Here is a 19,281-nt window from a genome sequence, read left to right as displayed (position 1 = left end):
CCCAGGCCCCGAGTCCGCCTGCGCTGCCTCATTGTACACAGGGCCACTGGCAGGGGAGGTGCCCAGCAGGACCACCCTGCTGCACACTGTCCACTGTGTGCTGCCACCCAGCACCCCCAGAAACAGCCCGTCCTGATCCAAACATCCCTTTTATTCCAGTAGCAGTGGCTGTGGCCCAAAGGGAAGGAGGCACGTGGTAGTGCAGGCACTTGGTGATGCAGGGTATAGCAGGATTTGGCCCAGCCCAAACTGGCCACAGGGGCACCACCTGAGCTGTCAGCTGCACCCAGTTGTGCAGGGCTGTGGGAGGGCTGGCCTGGAGGGACAGGCCAGCTGTGCCACTACACATCTGTGGCTGGGCCCCACTCGTAGCCTTCATCCTGGTCTGAGTCATCCCTGGCCCGTGTGAACCTCCTCCTCACCGCCTCGTGCTCGTATTCCCTGGGGAACAGAAGGGTGGTGATGGCTCTGTGTGACAGGGACAGTGCCCTTCTGGGACTGTCCCCAGCCCTGGGCAGCTGCCATCCCCAACACGGGGCACAGGGTACCTGATGCTGTCATAGCGCCTGCCCTGCCGTGGCCGTTTGGGCACCTGGGGAAGAAGAGGAGGGAGAGGTCAGGGGCAGGACAGAGGCTGTGCCCCAGCCTGGGGCGTTTGCCCCTGGACACCCAGAGCTGGGCATAGGCACACCTGGACCCTGCAGCAGCCAAAGGTGACACCCTGCCTGTGCCATAAGAATGGGAGTTACGCTCCAGGCACTGTGCCACCCTCTTACGCCCCACCAGGCTCTTGTACCAGTCTAGGACAACCCACCTGTTCACTCTGGCTGTGGCTTGGGGCCAGCTGTGTTGGCTCGGAGGAGTCCAGGCCCTGGCTTGGGGCCAGCTGTGCTGGCTCAGAGGAACGGGCCAGCCCAGGCTGGTCATAGGCATCCTCTGCCTCGCCGTCAGTGTAGGCACCCGCCTCCCCATCTGTGTCATCGTAGTCGCTGTTGGCGCGGCTGTCACACGTCAGGTAGCCTGAGGCCACTGTGCTCGGTGGGTTCAGTAGGTCCAGACTGTCCTCGCCGGCTACATCTGCCTGAGGGGTGGGGATGACGGAGACATGGGACCTCAGCCATGGGGGGCCACGTGCAGCCCCATCACCTGCCTGGCTACAGCCCCAGGACACCAAGCCTCGCCACAGAGAGCCTGTGACCTGTACCTGCTCTGCTGTTGTCCAGACTGGCTGGCTTTGCTGTGTCCTTACGATGTCCTGGATCTGCTCATACCATGCATTGCCACTCCCACTGAGGCTGATAGTGGCCGTGAAGAGGTGGCTGCAATACTTCTTCATCTTGTTAGCCTGGGCATAGAGGCGCCGGGAGCTCTTTCTGGAGTCGGGTGCCAGCCACTGCCGCATGGCCTTGATGCCCTGGCGGCTCTCAGGCTCACAGAACACCACCACTGGGTAGTACTGCACGTAATTGAGGCGCTCCACAGCCGAGGGCGTGATGTCCAGCAAGGCGTGCTTGTTCTGGGGCAGAGCACAGCCATCAGCCCTGCTGGGAGCAGGGATGAGGGCCATGGGCTTTCCTCGAGCCCCAGCTGGCTCCAAGGACATGGGAAAAGGCTCACCTTTTCTGCGATCTGCCGCACCGAGTCCAGCTTGATGACCTTGGATGATGCCCCATCTCGGGGCACACTTGCTGCAGGACACAGACATGGGGCATGAGAGGGGCTGCACCTCCAACAGCCCCAGGCTGGGCATGGCCATGCCCAGCCCCAGGGCTGTGTCCCTCAGGGAGAGGAGGGGAAAGGGCGAATTAGCCCAGGAAGGTGTTGGGCAGGGAGCCAAGGTAAAGAACTCTCACAGGGTCTGGCTGCTGGACATCATTTTCTCCCCAGTGTGGGGGCACTTACGGGCAATTTCGAACAGCTCGGGCAGCTCCCTGCTCAGCTTCTGCACAGCGATGTCTGCGATGGGGCCCAGGATCACCACTGGCCGCTTGAAGCTGGCTGTGGGAGGACACAGGTGCTCAGGGTGGCTGGTAGCAGAGCTCCCAGCACTGAAGCACCCAGCCCCGCTCCTCATGGTGCCCACAGGCCTGCAACTCGCCCTGCTCCTCCCAGGAGAGGAGGGCCCATCAGCATGCACAGAGGGGCAGCCCCAGCAGCCATGTCCCCAAGGTTGGTCAGGCTGTCCTGGTGCCCACCTTCCTTGAGAACCACCCTCTCATAGGGTGGGTAGCGCCCCTGCTTTGTGAGGGCAGACAGGTCCTCCCGGCTCTTCCGCAGCATCTTCTTGGCTCCCCGCAAGCCCCGCAGCTTCCAAAACTCAGCCCTTGCCCCGGAGGGGTTGGCGCCAGACGTGGCTTTCAGCACTGACTCCAGGCTGGCAATCTGCTCGGCCCTGGGAGAGGAGAGGGCTCAGGACCTGCAGCCTCTGGGTTTGAGGAGCAGGTCAGGAGAAGCTGGCACCCCTGCTTGGTGGCACAGCCAGGTAAGGCCATGCTAGACTTCTCTCTCTGGGACTTTGGACAACTTGATGGTCAGCTGCCTCACCACCTTGAGAGGGGATTTCACCAGCTCCCGCTTCCCACCACTGTCCCACCAGCCCTTGCCCTGCCTCTCACTGAGCCCACCATCCATGTCCCCGCTCACTTGGGAGCCTTCTCTGGCTCTGCTTGTCTAGGGGCTCTTCCTGGCTCCATCCCTACCTGCTCTGGTTGGGGATGATGCCCTTTTCCTGCTCCTGCAGGTCCCTGCCCATGCGCACAGCCAGCCAGCTCCCCAGCCTGCCCCGGTACATGGTGTCCAGCACGTGGAACACGTCCCCACGGACAAAGCTGAGCCCTGACGGCGTATCCTTCTCAAAGTCAAAGTGTGTCCGGATGTAGAATGAGTCACCCACGTTGGACGAGACCATCTTCCTGTAAACTGAAGCCCAGGGCAAGAGGGACCATCAGGGGAGGAGATGGCTGAGGAAGAAGATGCTGGAGAGATTTGGGAAGGCACTAGGCTGGCTAGGAGGCTCCACAGTAGCCCTTGCTACTAAGGAGGGTATTAGGGACACCTTTTCTTCCCATGGCACTCTCAGGCATGCTGGGGACAGTAGGATCTGACTTGCCAGCACATACCATGGCCTCTCCAGGCTGAGCCATGGTCCCAGAAAGCCCCTGTGCTCCAGGAAGCTGAGGCACAAACAGGGCTGGGATGGTCTGGTCCCCTCCCATCAGCACTCTGGAGGAAGAGGAGGAGGGGAAGAAACACCACCCTAAAGGGACAGGAAGGGCCATGGCAAGTCCAGCAGGCCTCATGCTTGCCCAGAAAAGACAGAGGATGGAGAGGCACGAGCCCAGGATAAGCCTGGTCACCACTCACTGTCCTGCTTGCTCTGGATCCACAGCGTGACCTCCTCGCCCGGGGGCAGGGCCATGAGGTATTCCACAGCCTCCTCACGGGTCACGTTCTGGAAACTGGTGTCATTCACCTGCCACAGAAAAGCACTTGGACGTGGTCCTGCCAGCAGGACAGAGGGCATAGGCACCAGCAGGGGACCCAGGGACAGCAGTGCCCAGGGCAGAGTGGGAGAGGGAAGTGGTCCCTGTCACCCTGGAGGTGATACCCCGGGGAGATATTGGACCCAAAAGTGCTGGGGCCAGTCATATGCAGCAGCATATGGAGCATTTTCAGCCTCCGGTACCTGCAGGATCTGGTCACCTTCCCGAACACCCTGGCTGTCAGCTAGGCTCCCCTCCTGCACGCTCGACACGAAGATGCCCACATCGTTCCCACCCGTCAGTCGCAGCCCCACACTCTTGGCCTTCACAAACTGCACGACCCTGGAGTTGGTGCTGTACCTGCCACAGGGAAGTACAGTCAGCCCAGTGGTGACATGCAAGGACAGGACAGGGAGGCACTGATCCTGTTACCCCAACCCTGTGACACAGCAGCTCCTCATGCCCCCCAGCCATTCCCCCCTGCCTCTTGCAGACATACCCATCCTTGTGGGCAGCTCGGGCAGTGAGGCTGGTGTGGGGGCTGTGCCCATCCTGCTCCATGGCTTCCAGAAGGCCTGCAGGAAGGAGAGCTGGTCTACAAGCAGCAGTGGCTGTGCCGAGGCACAGGGAGCCCCGGCATGGCTCTGCCAGGGCTTTGGGCAGTGGAGATGCACAGGAGCGTGGAGGCCCCCCAGTGCCCACTCACCTGGGCCCTGAGCATCAGCTACAGTCACCTTGGCCACAGGCTCCCTGGTCATTCGTCTCCTCTCCCTGGAACAAGGTCATGCAGGATTTACGCAGGGCACATGGGCAATGGAGACAGCAGAGCAAGCTGGGCATGGCAGTACCACCTCCAGGGATATTGGCTTGGGAATGGAGAACCAGCATCCCCAGACAGGTGGAGAACACAGAAGGCTCTGCCAGGGGACAGAGGAGCTCATGGGGACAGTGTGGGCCTTACAGTGATTTTGTCCTGGCAGCAGCTGGAGATCGTGGGGAGGCCTCTGGAGATGGCGGACGGGACAGCTCAGAGTCGATGTCTGAGATATCTGCAGCCACAGGAAGGGAGATGCAGCAGTGGCCATGCAGCCCCTGTGCTGTGTAAGTGACCCTGGCCCCACCACCGTGTCCCCTCACCGTCCATCCGGGAGCTGTCGCTCTGGCTGTCAACGTCAGGGATGTTGACCAGGAACTGCCGGTGGTCACGGAGGATGAGCAGGGTCAGGATCCCCTCTGTCTGCTCAATGAGCTGCTGGGTTTCAGCCAAGGACATGTCCTGGCTGGCTACTCCATTGATCTGGAGGGGCAGAGTGGGAGGCCTTAGGGCACCTGCTCCTGGGAAAGTCACCCCCAGGAACACCCGACGGGGATGGGATACTCTGACGGCCATCTTCCTGGTCCCGTCCCAGCTCCTCCAGGCCAGCCCTAGCTCCTGCAGCTTCACCTATTCTGTGTCCCTGTTCCTGGCTGCTTCCCAGTGTGACCTCATTTTGTACAGAGGAAGCATTAGCATGGTTTGTTAACACCCACTTCCACCTGCCTGGGGCTCTACCCACAGGCAGGATTGCAGGACCCCTCAGACACCTGAGCCTCAGTCTTCCTTTGCCCTGGGCCCAGCACTGTCCTTCCATGCCCTAGCCTGATGCAGGGAGTCAGGCCCCAAGCAAGCCCTGGGGCTGAGATCTCCCTGAGTGGTAGCTGCTTTTCCCAATAGACTGTGGGATGTAATCCCTTCTGGTTACGCCAGAGTCACTCTGGCATCAGATCCCAGCAGCCACGGGTCTGCCTGGACCAGGTGTGCAAACAAAGGGTCTCCCTCCCATTTCCTCCTCCCCAAATACTTTAAGCATTGTTTTATCTGACAAACACCTGTGACTGTCATCCAGTGGGGACACAGACACACAGTGGGGGACCACACACCGTGGGGACAGTGGGGTGGACATGCCACTAGCCCTGGCAGCAGGGAGGTGGTCCCTGGGGCAGCCAGGGGGGCTGGGGCAGGGAGTGGGCACAGGCAGAACTGCTTCCAGCACGGCCGTGGCTGGGCCCTGGCAGTGACACCAGCCAGGGATGAGCCCTCCAAAGAGGAGCAGATGAGACTCCCAGTGAGTGCCCTGCACCCCGGGGTCCCCATACCTTCAGGATGAGGTCTCCCTCCTGCAAGGAGTTGCCCTTGGCTGCCAGCCCGCTCTCCACTATGTGCTTGATGAAAAGCTGACTCCCCAGCTTCAGGCCATACTCTGCACCAGAGAGAGCCATGATGGTAGTAGAGTCAGGCAGATGCAAGACCCCCTCCAGATCCCTGCTCAGCACCACCCCCACAAGCCCCGGCTCCTCTTGGGGTACCAGCAAGCCACAAAGCTGAGCTCTGTAGCCCCCAGCTGAAGGGAGGAGGTTTAGTGCACCCAGCATGGCATGCACTGTCCCCTTGCTGCAGCCAGGCCCTGGCACCCACCCAACTATCCCTGGGGGAAGGCATGGCCAGAAATCGGGCAACAGATTGACCCAGGGACAGCAAGAGCAGGAGGGCCTCACCCTCATTCTGCTTCTGCTTCACCAGGACCGACGTGATGGGCTTCATTGGCACATCCTGGCACGGCAGCCTCTTGAAGCCTGACACCAGGGCCAGCCCGTTGGTGTCCCCGTCCTGGCCAAAGGAGAAATGTCGGCCCTGGCCTCTCTGATCTGAGCTACTCTGCACCCAGTGGCTGCTGTCCTGGCTCCGCCTCCGGCTCCGTGACACCAGCTTGTGGTGGCGACGGTCATCGTGCTGGTGGCCAGAGCTCCTCTCGCTGGATGAGTCCCCATCGTAGCCCTGGCTGTGATCCAGGTCATCCCGGGAGCGGTGCAGCCTGTACTCCTCATCTGAGTCGTAGTGCCGCGGCACTGCGGGGGACCCAGGGCTGCTCTTGCTCACAGGGAGGTGAATCTTCTTCGGTCTTTTCAGTGTCTGCAGGTGCACAGTGAGCAGAAGAGGATGGTGGGTACAGCTGTGTCTGCCAGGAGATGTCCTTGCAGCAATTCCCAAGCCCCAAACTTTTGGCACATGTGGACAGGGGACGACGCCAGGCCCCATCCCACCACAGAGCACACTCACAATGTTGGCGATCTTGCCACAGGTTTTAAGTGTCTGGATGGCGACAGAGGATGGGACGTTCTCCATGGAAAGGCCATTCACCATCACGATGTGATCCTTCTTCCTGGGACGGAAAATGCAGCTGAGATGCTGTCCCGGGCACAGCTCCCAGCCCAGGGAGCTGGTGGGGTGGTGAGTGTACCCCAAGGGATCCCATTCCAGCCAGGCAGGGCAACAGTGGTGCTGGCCCTGCCCCAGCAAGAGCAATTCTCCATCCTTCCCTCCCTTGCTGGCAGCAAGCACCCCCTCTAGCCCCATGTCCCCGTGCACTCACTGGAGCTGACCCATTGCTGGTCCCCCAGACACCACATCTGAAACAAACACCGCTGTGTCCCCGGTTGTCCTGTTGGGACGGTCACAGCCTCCAGAGACAGCAAATCCAAAGCCCCGGTGAGGGTCCTGGTGGGCGTGGGCAGAAGGGGGTCAGGCAGAGTTGACCCCACAGACCCCATCCCCTCCCACGGTGGGGCCACCCCAGGAGACACTCACCTTGCTCAGTGTCACCGTGTGCTGCTCCCAGATCACCATCTCCTCCATGGTGGCCACCCACCAGCACAAGCTGGGGAGGGTCACGGTGGCAGCCGGACGGCTGGGGGGATCTGACCGGCTCCGGCTCCTGTTCACAGCTGCTGGCCCCTTCCTCGATCCAACATCAGGCTGCAACAAAGAGCAGCAGCAAAACTGAGCCATAAGCACTAGGGACTGTGAGGCTGCAGAAGACAGAGCCCCATGGTGCCAGGACACTGGGACTGGCAGCTATGGCACACCCCAGCTAACCCAGCATGGCTCTGAACCCAGAACTGCCTCTGTGCACCATGACACCACCCCCTGGGGATCCATCTCCATCCCCTCAGACACGTGTCCATGGAAGGGGGGGTTTTACAAAGGGCAAGCACAGGACTCATCTGTCCATGCCATCCTCATGGTCTGATTCCCCTCTGTCCTCCTGGAGCTGGCAGGCCTTGGGCTGCTGCTCTGGATGGTGTTTTAGTGCCTGTCCACCCACTCTGGGCTTTGTCAGCTCTGCCAGCTGGTTTGGTAGCACCACTGCCCCAGTTTCACCATTTGATTTTTCTGGGTTTTTCCCAAATCCAGTGTTTTCCACCTAAGGCAGACGAGCTTGACTGACAGAATAACGTCCCTCTGAGGCTGAAACTTCTGGGATGGGCCCAGGGATCTCCACCAGCTCCTGGTTCCCTGTAGGTAGTGTCAGCATGAACCCAGAGAGATATGGGTTCCCAAGATGGTGGGAGACAGCAGGACCAGAGCCTCCCACCAGTTCCCGTGGGGTAGGATAGGGACAGGCCACTTTGTTCAGGGCCTCACAGAGTCATAAAATCATCAAAGCAGGAAGAGGCCTTCAAGATCATCAAATCCAACTGTCACTCCAACACCACCATAATCACCCCTAAACCATGTCCCCAAATGCCACATCCAGATGCCTCTTGAATACTTCCAGGGATGATGACTCCAGCACCTCTCTGGACAACTTACTCCATTGCCTGACCACTCTTTCAATGAAAAAAAATTATCTAGTATCTAACCTGAAGCTCCATTGGTGCAGTTTGAGGCCATTTCCTCTGCTCCTGACACTTGGCAGAAGAGGCTGATGCCCACCTCACTACAATCTCCTTTTAGGAGAGCAATGAGGTCCCCTGAGCACCCTTCTCCAAACTGCACACCCTCAGTTCCCATGGCACCATACGGCTGTGGTGTCTGAGGGCTCTGGAGTGGCTGTGCTCATTCCTAACAGTCCCCAACGCAGCTCAGCCACCCTCAGCCCTGCCAGGGATGCCCACATTGATGCCACAGGGAGCTCAAAACCTCCACAAGCCCTTTGGGAACTGGCCACGGGGCAGCTTTGGTGGGACAGAGACGCCCCGGGGGCAATGCTGGGGTGATGCCACATGAGGGATCTGGCAGCGGGCAGCCAGCCCTGGGCAAGTGAGGCAGCACAGCCCTGGCACAAGGACAAGGCAGCACAGCCCTGGCACAAGGACATCCCGTGGGCAGCCCTGGCTGGAGCGGTGCTGAGGCAGCCGGGGCTGCCCCCAAAATGAGACCAGCCTGAGCCCCTGAAATGAGACCCAGCCCACTGCAGCCCCGAGGAGGGCTGGGGGAGGCCTGGGCTAATCATTCACCCGACAGGCAGGCTGCAGCCACGGGTGTGGAGGGCAGAGTCCCCTCTGCGTCACCAGCTGCCGAAACCAGCCTGAGGGCCTCCCTGCCACCCAGGGATACATGGGACCAGGGGGCAGATGGGGCTGGGCAGGACCCCATTGTGGCAGCACCCACTGTCCTGGCACTGGGAAAGTTGATAATGAACAGGAACTCCCAGAGCGGCATTGGGGTGGTTTCAGCTGTGTCACCAGTGTTGTTCGTGCTCCCTGGACACCTACAGGTGACACGGTGTGAGCTGTAGGACCAAGAAAGACCAACCTGAAGCAGCCAGATCATCCCCCTCCCCAGGGTGGTGACATATGCTGTGCCAGAGCCACCCCTGACGCCACCCAATTCAGGCCCTCAGCTGGCTCTCACTGTCCCACCACCGTGGTGCTACAAACTGGCCACAAACTTGCATTCCACTGCTGCCCGTTGCTCTCTCCAGGCAGTGGCTGGAGCAGCATGGGGATGGCAGCAGCTCCAGCGGCACAGGCAGTGTGTCTAGGTGCCACCAAGCCCCGTCCCTGTCCCCAGTCCCCCCCCCGCGAGACCTGGCGTAGGGCCTGCAGCAGCCAAAGGCCGAGGCCGGCAGCAGGAGGAGCCGGCTGAGCCGGTTTCCGACAGAAACCAGCCCGCACCTGGAATGGCCCCGCAGGGAGAGGCAGTATCTGGGCAGAGCTGACCGTGGCCCAGCCCGACACACCCAGCACCGGACACCGGCGGCACCGGGAGCCCCACGCCACCCCACACATGCACCGTGGCAGCACTTGCCAGGGGTTTGAAGCCAAACAAAGCTAAGCTGTGCTGGGGCAGCTCAACCCACGGCCAGGACCCCAGTTCGGGGCTGTGCCCGGCCCCGGGACAGCAATGAGCCGGGGGGTCCTTCATCGGAAAGTGACACACACAGTCCACCCCAGCCATGCACACAGCTAACCCCAGCACTCATAATGTTTCCCAACCCCTTCCCCTGACAGGGCTCCTCATCCTGAGAGCCTCAAAGCCTTCTTGGGGTCAGCAAAGTACCTGCTCTCCACCAGTGCTGCAAAACCACTCGTCCCTTGTCTGGTCCTGGCCATGCAGCGCTGAGGTCCCGGATCCCTCCAGAGGCTGCTCTATCCCAACCCCAAGAGCTGATCCCGACCCCCTGCTCTGGGAAAAGGTCTCTGGAAGGGCTGCCCCGGACCGAGGGCAAACCAGCAGCAGAGAGGTCCTCCAGCCCTGGGGCGTGGAGCTCCGATCCTCCGTGGTATCTCCCTTCTATGGGGCAGAGCTCCCGGAGGGTCACTAGGTCCTGGAGCCATCCAGGGAGGGACAAAGCATGGCCAGTTCCCCAGGTGAAAGCACGGCTGAAAGCCAGAAAGCAGGGCTGACGCCGGGGGACAGAATTAGGCACTCACCGAGCCTGGGATCCGACCAGGAAGGAGCTGAGCTCCTGGGCTGGTGGCAGTGGTGTCACTCCAGGGTGCCTTGCGTAACCCTTTGTGGCCCAGACTCTGCCTGCAGCGGGGAAGGAGCAGGAAGGGAGTTCCAGGGGCAGCTTCCCGGGCACAGCAGGTCTCCTGGAGGGCTGTCCCTGGTGTTCTCCACCGTGATGGTGGCTCAGCCACCTGCACTCATCGCCGTCCCAGCGCTGCACCGGGACAGACTCACAGGATGCTGGCGGTGGCAGTGCCTGCAGACAGGGGTTCCTCTGCCCCAATCCTTGTCCTGTCCAGGGAAGCGGTGGGACTCTGTCCCAGACTCCCAAACCCTCCCAGCGTTACCCATCGTACCAAGAGGGGACAGACACGGGGGCCAGCCTTGGGATCCCTGTCCTGGGAGGTGTGGGGAAAGCTGGTGATGGCTGCTGCCCCCTCTCCTCCCCTTCCCCTGCTCCCGTTCGCACCTGAGGACCAGGCCCCCGTCATCCCTCGTCCCGCGGGGCCGCTTTCCGGCGGTGACAGCGATCAGGTCCACGCCGCGCCTCTCCGCCTCCCGCCGGGGCCGGTACCGCTCCCAGCCCAGCGCCGAAGCGGCGTGGGGGGACCAGTTTCTGCGGAAGCCCCCGGCCCGCAGCCGCCAGCCCGGAGCCGGAGCCATGCCGCCGCCTGCCCCTCCGCTCGCTCCTCGGCACCGGCTGCTCCCGCCCGAGCTCCGCGAGGAGCCTGAAGCGGCTCCCGCCGCTCCCTAGGACCAGCCACAGTCGGGAGCCCCTCTGGCGGGGGCCGGCGCCGCCGAGCAGCCTCATTAGTGGCGGTGGCCCCGGCGTTGCCTCCCAGCAGCGGCTACCCATCCGGGACACGAGTGGCCCCGGGGCTCCGAGAACCGGCGGGGCCGGCCCGGGCTGACCCGCGCCCCGGGGCTGACCCGGGCCGGGCGGCGCCACTAGATGGTGCCGCGGGGCCGGGAGGAGCCGGGCCCCGGCTTGGGCTGGGAATCGACGGCGCTGAACGGCACCGGGGCCGCACAGGGAGGAGGGAGCGCGTCCGGGTTCCGGTGCACGGCAGGCCCGGTCCAGCCCGGCGGATTGCGCGGCTACTGGGAGCTCTCGGAGACAATTGGGGGCGGGGCGGGTAGGCATCACCCGGCCCCGGGAAGGCCCCGGGAAGGCTCCTGGAGGGCCCCGGTCCGGCCCCGGGAACCGAGCCGCGACGGGCCGGGGGCGCGCGCTCAGCCGAGCAGGGCGAGCCCCGCCCCCGCCAGGGCCCCGCCCCTCCGCCTGCGCCACGCCCCCGCTGCCGTGGCGACCGGCAGGCACCCCGCCCCCGGGAGCCCCGCCTCCGCTGCCATAGCAACTGGCAGGCAGGCCCCGCCCCCCGCGGAGACCCGCCCCGGTGCCATGGTGACCGCAGGCCCCGCCCCCGACCCTGTGGTGTTTCCCCCTCCACCGGAGGTGTCGCGGCCGCCGCACCGCGAGGGATCGGCGGGACTTGCTGTGGCGTCCCTTGTCCCTCCCCACCCCCGTCGAATCCCACAGCCCGCCGGTTATCGCGACAGCCCTCCGCCGCATCGCAATTAACTCCGGCGGAAAAGCCCCGCTGTGCTTCCGGCACTATTCGGGGCGTGTCTGGCCGCGGCGCCACCCGCGTTCTATGGTCCGCGGCGCTCCCAGGGTCCCCTGCGCCGCGGCCGGTACCCGGGAGGAGCGCGGCGGCGGGCGCTGGCCTCTCCGGGGCCTGTTTTGCCCCGGGGCTGCGCCTGCCCGCGGCCGCCATGGAGCTGGAGGTGCCTGAGGAGGCGGAGGGCTCGGCCGCGGCGGGTGCCGGTGCCATCACTCCGGAGGCCGGCGTAGGGGGACCGGACGCGTCAGGAGGTAACGCGCCGCGAGCACCGGGGGCCGCCCCTGGTTGTCCCCCACCCGGCCGGGCCCCGGCGTGTCCCCGTGTCCCGCCGGCTCGCAGTGGTTCAGCCCAGCCGTAACCCCGGCCGGGCCCCCCCGCGGGGCGCTCGGAGTGGTTCGGTCCAGCCCGCCACCCCTCCCCGAAGTGCGCCCCCCCCCCCCCCCCCCGACACCGCGTAGTCCCGTCCAACTGCTGCTTCCCTTCTCCCCCGGACCCGGGGTGGTTCCGTCCCCGGCGGGGACACCGGGGGACACCGGGATGGGGCTCCCTCGTCTCTGTCCTCGGGAGTCCCGGAGCTGCGAGGGGCAGCGGCCACGCTCGGACCACCGTACGAGGCACAGGCCGCCCACCTCCGGCGCTACTCCCAGCCCCAGAACCCGCCCCGGCTGGGCCTGGAAGGCCGTGGCGGGGCCGTCCTGTCCCGTCCCCTCTCGGGGTCGCTCCCCGGAGATCACAGGGTCGGGGGGCCAGACAGACCCTGGCAGCGGGGGCGGGGGGCTTTGTTGCCAGCCGGAGTCCCTCCCGCCGGAGGGGGCCCGTTTGTCAGGGCCCAGAGCGAGCCGAGCCCGGCAGCCGCATTAGCAGGAGGTTTGGGGTTCCTAAGTGGCAGGATGGATCCATGGGGCTGCGCCTGTGCACCTGCCCCCGCTTCCACCGCTGCCTAATTATTTTTAGTTCATTAACAGCCTCAGGATTGCTGGCTGAGCCGTGCTCGTGATGTTCAGCCCTGCTGCTGCCAGGCTGACACGTTCCTGCGCAGGCCCGACGCAGAGCTCCGGGCACCTGCCGGAGTCCGGGGGTGCTCAGAGGGCTTGGCTGTGTGATGACAGCGATCTCCCTGTCATCAGGCCTTTAAATGAGCATCATTAGATCTTCTGAGAACCAGCTAATTACGGTGGAAGTCGTGCTCGTTTCGCAGATGTCATCTGCCCTGCTGGGCTGTGGGTGTAGTGTGTAACTTTGGGTAAGGTGCCGAGGTTTGGGCTGGGGGAAGCTGTCCCCAGCTGTCCTGCTGCAGTTCCTCGGTGCTGCAAAGAAATGTGGGGGCTGGCAGCCTGCAGCCTGCCTTCCCAAGGCTGCTTGCTGTGCTCCCACACACCCTTGGACCTCTTTTTGGGAGTGTTCTCCCTGCACAGGCAGGGGTGGCAGGTGATGCCAAAGGAGTGAGAGAGACCCTCTTGCTGATCAGTCACAGAACAGTTTGGTCTGGAAGGGACCTTAAAGCCCATCTTGTTCCACCCTTCTGCCACAGGGAGGGACACCAATGAACAATTAAAATATTGTTTGTTCTTCTGATTTCTCTGTCACATATCTGGTTTTTGGGGAGGACAGGGGGTTGTTGCTCAGGACTGGGCAAAGTGTTTATGGAGACTGTTGCTCAGGAAGGGTTTAAGCAGGGAGAGTGTATTTATCTTCTTCCATGAGCAAGTAAATCTGAATTTATGAACGTGTAGGCTGTCTTACCTCTATGGTGATAGTAAAAAAGATGAAACGGAGCCAGTAATCTCACCAATGCTTTGATTTCTCAAGTCAAGTTGCTTACTCCTCACTTGGGTAGCGTCCAAACTGTGTCACTTGGCCTCAGCTGCTCTTGCAGCTGGAGCTCCCAGGGGGCTGGGGACAATGTGCACAACAGCAAATGAGTTTTTGCTGGAGAAGAGCAAACCCTGGGGGATGGAGGTGGCCTTTGGTGGGCTGTGGGAGGGCACGGCTGCACCCACACAGGGTAGGCTGTGCTGTGGGTCTGGGCTTGTCACTGTGCTCCGTGGTCTGAACTGGGTGACAGATCCCCATAACGCTGGTGCCAGTGCTGCTGTGTGGAGGTGTTGACGTGCCCATGACCGGCCTACATGGGCACTTTGTGCTGCTCCTCTTGTGCTGTTGATGAAGGGTCACCAGCGTGGCTGAAAGCTGCTGCGCGGTTCCTGGCAGGAGAGGAGGCACCTGGGTGCTGTGCTCTGCCTGAACAACATGGCAGGGTTAATCCAGACTGTGGGTCAGGACGGCAAAGACCTTCCCAAACCCTCAGTAATTATAGAAAAATTACCAGTTAGTCTGGTACAGGAGTAAAACTGCCTGGAGAAGGGCTGGAAGTCGGGGAGGCCTTGGCAGTAGGTTGACGTAAGGTACAGAGTGTTCTGAAGGGAACTTTTGGAAATCTCATGCTTTGAGGGAGAAAACCTCACTTATTGCCAGCAGCAGGGGTCATTCATGAACACACAGGCCTGATTCGTTCATTCCTGAGACCTTGGCTTCAAAGTTCTAAATAGTTTTGTGACCAGCTAGTTGAAAGGGAGTTTCAAAATCTAATGGGTGCAGATGCTTGCTGCGCCTTCTCCCTCAATCTGTACCGTCATGCCCTGGGGAGGGACTCCAGGGAGTGTAAGGGGCTGCTCCAGGGTTCTGGTGAGCTGTGGGCAAGAGCAGAGGTGGTGTGGGAAGGTATGGTTCTGTGGGGTGACAGGTGAGTACTGGGCTTGTTTAGGCTGGGGTGCCCTGGTAAGCAAAGGTGCGTCACCATTCCTCCAGCCAGGTGCAGTCTGGAGACACAGGGTCTGGAAACTTTTTATTCAAGGGTGGTTGGGTTATGGGAGAGCTGTTACTACAAAATAACTGGTACTGTCCAAGTGTTGGACAGCAGAACTGCCCTGCACCATCTCCTTTCTAAAGTGGGAATTCTCAGTTTAATGAGGAAGTAGAGTTGACTCAAAGTTGGATTTATTTCCATTGGTCAGGTCTCCTATTCCACAGGTTTCAGTCTGCCCATCACTTTTGGTCCAGAGCTGGAGCAGAAGCCTCCAATGTGTTCTTCAAGGTTGGATTCTAATGCTTTAGGGAACTGAAGTGGTTTAACAAGGATTCACACTTGTGTTGGACAACTGTCTTGCTGTACCTCTGGCTGAAGGAGCACAGTGAAGATCCCAGCCCCAGCCAGGGACAGCCAGGTGTGCTGTGTGCTGGTGGCACCTGTGTGGCTGTCTCCAAAACACACAGGAGAGCGTTGATTGCGACAGCCCAGGAACAGGATTGCAGCTCTTCCCTCTCAGCAGTGATAACTTTGAAGTGACTTTTGAAGGGTTGCTGGAAGCAATTTTTTCAGTGAGCAGATTAGAGATAAGAAAAGAATTCCACCCTGTGGGGCATAAGCAGTTCAATTCATACCAACTCGATGGAGAGGGGAAATTGAAGAGAGCTTATCAGCTTGAGGAAAAATCAAATGTAAACATCATCCCCAGCATGATTATGGTTCACAGCTTAGTTGGATGTCACATGCCTCTGTGGCGTGAAATGGTGCTGGCGAGGATGATTACAGAGGGAGTCAGCCAGGCAGGAACAGGCAGAAAAACACCCTCTGCCTTGAACTCTTAAAGACCCTGCAGTCACTTCACAGTCAATAAGTCACAGCTCAGCTGCAAGGAGGGAGGAAGGCAATGAAAATAGAATTCAGGCTGCTCTGGCAAATTAATTGTTCTTTAAGATATGAATCGGCTGGAAGCACGTGGGGAAGCTGGGATGGTGGAGCCTGGGAGCTGGGAAGGGCAGTGTGCGCAGCAGCAGATGTGGGCACTGCCCTAAAGATGCTGAGCCTGCCTGTGTCGGTGTCAGGGCAGGCTGGAGAACGAGTTTCCGAGAACACACAGGACGGGGAATGATTAGTCTCATTTTCATTAACCAGCACTTGGCATTGACCTGTGTATAACAACCCATTCCACCACTGCTGGGGCTGAGCTGGCAGAGCTGCCACTGCCTCATCCCACTTGGGAGGCACATGGGCCTCTCTGGAAGAGCTCTTCAGGGAATGACCTGAGTGGATTCAGTATGAACAGTATATAATTTGAGAACTATTATTGAAGTGATTCACTGACATGACCATTATGGGCTCTTGCCAGATGCGCAATCGTAAGAAATGTGGTCTTCCCATATAAGGTGGTTCTAGCCTGAAAGGCAGCAGCAGGAATTCCAGCACTCTCTTCCTTCATGGACACATCTTTCAGTTAGCACCAGTTGACTCCAGAAATAGTCCTGCCATGGCTGTGTGATACCCTGATAAAGACTTGAGAGCTCTTCTCATCACTTGCTGCTCTTCAGCTTTGTTAGTATTTGATTATTCCCATCCATCCTTTTGGAGCTGCCAAGCTTATTCCCATGTATCATAATTAATCTCTGGAAGCCTGGCAGGGTCCTCACTCCCGACATGGATGCAGTACAGTGTGGTTCCTGGGAGCTACTGGTATGTGATCTGTTCATCTGAGCGTGTGGGAGCTGCAGGTGTTATGTGGGGGTCACTAACTTGGGGCTCAAAAAGCAGAAATCACCACACCTTTTGCACTGCACTGGGGAATGTCAGAAGCAGAGCAGGAGAGGGAAATATTTGCTAATCCCAGTGCAAGGAGGGTTGCCTTTGTTTAGGTGGAATTGAATGCTCAGTGCTCCCATCCACAGCATGGGGAGGGAGCTGCTGGCCATGTCACTAGCCTGAGATGCTCCCTCTGGAATCCTGGCTGCAGGAAAGTGGGAGCCAAAGCAGGTCCTGCCTTCCCCAGATGGTCTGATCCCATGGATGTACTCTCACAGATCTCCCCTGGATCTCAGGGAAGGACAGTGGGAGCAGCAGGTGTTGGAGTAGGCTGCCAGTTTTGGACACACTCTCTGGTTTAACACAGAGGCCTTGGCACCTCCTTTTCTCCAAGACGCTTATGTTGGGAGAGTGACTCAGGATGTTTGAATCATAGAATGAAAGAATAGTTTGGGTGGGAAGGGACCATCTCATTCCAATCCCCTACTATGGGCAGGGACACCTTCCAGTAGACCACGGTGCTCCAGGCCCCATCCAGATTGGCCTTGAGGCTCATAAATAGCAGCAGAACAGCAGGTGGCAAGGTGGGGTATTTCCTTTCCCATTAAGTCTTTCCAAGTCTCTAACCAAGATCTCTGGTAGTCCCCTTTGCTTTGTTTAATAACCCAGTGACAGTGTTGCTGTCCTTCACTCATCTCCCAGACCTACAAGCTGGGTCAGCTCATGAATGTGCCCAACAACATAATTTTTTTGTCACATCAAACTGATTGTGTGATCATGTCTGTGGGCAGAAGCATTGTGCAGGTGCAAAGCCCTGGTTGTTTGGTGTGGATTCCCTGTAAGTACTTACTGTTAGATAGATAGACACACCTCTGTGGTATTTCATCATTTCTAAATCAATGGTGAGTGCAAGAACTCAAAGGAGAAAAGTACTGTTGTGTTCTGTAAGTCTTTGGCAAAGTAGAATTCCTGGCCCAGTGTGGTCTGGATGTTTGCTGCTGGCTGAGGGTGCCAGCACAGCCGCTTGTGTTTTCCTGGAATGCTGGGGTGAGGACACGCGCCATGCTGAGCCCCTGCTGCTGCCATTCTGCCACGGGAATGCACTCACAGGCAGGAAAAGGCATGAGCACAGCTGAGAGGAAATCAAGGCACTGCAAAGGCCTGGGAGCCAAAGGCTGTTCAATGCTGAAATTAAACAAAAGCACAAGAAGGAAGAGGATCATGTAAAAAGCCAAACTTGTGGCCTGTGTGAAGTGTGCTTGGTCTTGATCCCTGGCAGCGCAAACCTCAGCAGAGCCCAGCATTGCTCACCTGCCTCCTGGGGAGCATGTCCCAAATGGAAAGCAGCTGCTGGCTCTCCCAGGCTCTCCCTCTCTGGGGAGAACTGAAGACTGAGTCTATGGACAGGGGCCTGGCTTCTCCAAGAGCCTTGTACAAGCCAGTGATCATACAGTGATGTTGCGGCTTTTCCTTCTTAGGTAGGTCTTTGAAATACTCACTTCCTAAGCAGCCTGACACTTGTTTATTTAACCTTTTCAGTGATGGCAACAGCTGGGTTAACCTCCAGACTTTCTGGAAAGCATTTTTTGTAATTAAGAAGCTTAAAGTGATTAGAGCAGCTTTTCTGTTACTTTGTCTCCTCACCCACATATTTAGCAGAAAATGCTGTCAACCCCTAATTAAGTGTCATCGTCTTCCATGGTGTGTTCTTGTGGCTTCCCCGGCTTACATGTGGGTTTTGGCACTGTCTTGTGGTGAATTACCAGACTGAGTCAGAGGACATGCTGTGGTGGGGAGGAAATCTGAAGCTGGCAATGTGCTCGGTTGCCCCAGTGTTCCCAGCCCTGCCCATTCCGCTGGTCACCACTTACCATGACGTGTTTTTATCTCACAGCTTTGGGGAGAGGCCACAAGTCCCTTTGCCTCTCTTCCAGCTTTCTTTGAAAGCTGCAAGCTTTCAGCTGTAACAAGCATACTGCTCTTTTCTAATTCTATTGAAAAAACCACAGGTGTGTACAGCTAAGGAGTCGGTGTGTAATGTGAAGGTTTCTCTTCAATATTTACTGTAACACAGAAGCAGGCTGGAATAATCCACATGTGTAGAAGAGCTGTGTTCTTTTATAGTGTGGAGCTGGCATGTTCTTTACAGTTGCACCTCTGGCAGATGCCTATGAGAAGTGCTGTCCCTCTGGATAGCTTTGGATCTGGAGTTGCGGGAAATAAACTTTGCTGTGTCCAACCACTGCCTGTGCAGTTTGCATTCAGTGTGAGGAGTGTAAATGCTTTGCAGACTCATCAAGGCGGCCCAGTCCTCATGTCCTTTGTAATCAGCAGAGTCTGCATGTTCTCTTTGCAGAAATTGCTACTAGAGAGGGTGGAGAAGACTTCCTGGGAGAAAAGAGAAGTTGTAAACCAGCTGTTTGCCTTCATCGTTGAAGACCTGCCTGTTGCATGAGGGGTGTTTGAAAGGCTAGGGCCCACGTTCCAGGAGCACAACTGTGGCTGCTCCTGCTGCCCAAGGCACTCCTTGAACCAGGTCATGGCCCGGGGTTTGTCACAAGACCAGCCTGGGCACATCCACGTCCATGACTGAAAGGGCCTGGAGATTAGCTGAACATGGGAACAGCACAGGCAGCAGCTCCTGTCTTTGTTCTGGGTGAAACAGCTCAGTGTCCTGAACTGAGAGGAATTAATGGATTACAAGACAAGGGCAGCTTTGCCTTTTTTGTGGTCATTAAAATGCAGCAGTGCTGTGGGACAGTGCCACTGGCTGGTGGGGAGCTCGGTCAGACTGGTCAGACTCCACCAAGCTCAAACGCTGCTTTTCACTCTACTGCATAGTGTTCACCTCTCCCAGCCACGCTGGGGAATGAGGCTGGATTC

The 19,281-nt window shown here is 59.1% G+C and overlaps 2 protein-coding genes across 16 annotated transcripts in view; one reads left to right on the top strand and one right to left on the bottom strand.

Moving 5' to 3' along the window:
- Nucleotides 1-136: 136 nt before the first annotated feature.
- Nucleotides 137-11,410, bottom strand: TJP3 (tight junction protein 3). 4 transcript variants are annotated; one of them, XM_038163515.1, is made up of 21 exons: nucleotides 10,667-11,410; nucleotides 10,179-10,278; nucleotides 7,108-7,275; nucleotides 6,893-7,017; nucleotides 6,580-6,682; nucleotides 6,018-6,432; nucleotides 5,619-5,722; nucleotides 4,620-4,779; nucleotides 4,444-4,531; nucleotides 4,189-4,253; nucleotides 3,982-4,057; nucleotides 3,686-3,836; nucleotides 3,364-3,472; nucleotides 2,700-2,919; nucleotides 2,196-2,392; nucleotides 1,903-1,998; nucleotides 1,618-1,688; nucleotides 1,205-1,516; nucleotides 815-1,081; nucleotides 549-592; nucleotides 137-441 (listed from the first exon to the last, which is right to left on the bottom strand). In XM_038163515.1, the coding sequence occupies exons 1-21, from the start codon at nucleotides 10,858-10,860 to the stop codon at nucleotides 342-344; spliced, it is 3,165 nt and encodes a 1,054-aa protein (XP_038019443.1). In that variant the 5' UTR covers nucleotides 10,861-11,410; the 3' UTR covers nucleotides 137-341. The 4 variants fall into 4 exon arrangements, with proteins under 4 accessions (XP_038019443.1, XP_038019442.1, XP_038019445.1 ...); XM_038163514.1 differs by having other exon boundaries at nucleotides 3,686-3,842; nucleotides 10,667-11,408; XM_038163517.1 differs by having other exon boundaries at nucleotides 3,686-3,842; nucleotides 10,179-10,281; nucleotides 10,685-11,408.
- Nucleotides 11,411-11,638: 228 nt separating this feature from the next.
- PIP5K1C (phosphatidylinositol-4-phosphate 5-kinase type 1 gamma) overlaps nucleotides 11,639-19,281 on the top strand; it is a 50,657-nt gene continuing 43,014 nt past the window's right edge. For 6 of the 12 annotated variants that reach the window (XM_038163528.1, XM_038163531.1, XM_038163527.1 and 3 more), the window contains exon 1: nucleotides 11,640-12,073. In XM_038163528.1, coding sequence (XP_038019456.1) covers nucleotides 11,974-12,073 — 100 coding nt within the window. In that variant the 5' untranslated portion in view covers nucleotides 11,640-11,973. Of the gene's footprint in view, nucleotides 12,074-19,281 lie in introns of all 12 variants that reach the window. The other 6 variants (XM_038163525.1, XM_038163524.1, XM_038163523.1 and 3 more) reach the window with 3 other exon arrangements.

This window comes from Motacilla alba, chromosome 28 (genome assembly GCF_015832195.1).
Source record: "Motacilla alba alba isolate MOTALB_02 chromosome 28, Motacilla_alba_V1.0_pri, whole genome shotgun sequence".
Classification (NCBI taxonomy): Eukaryota; Metazoa; Chordata; class Aves; order Passeriformes; family Motacillidae; genus Motacilla; species Motacilla alba.
The sequence above is the reverse complement of the archived record's forward strand: the minus strand, read 5'-3'. Positions and strand labels throughout refer to the sequence as shown.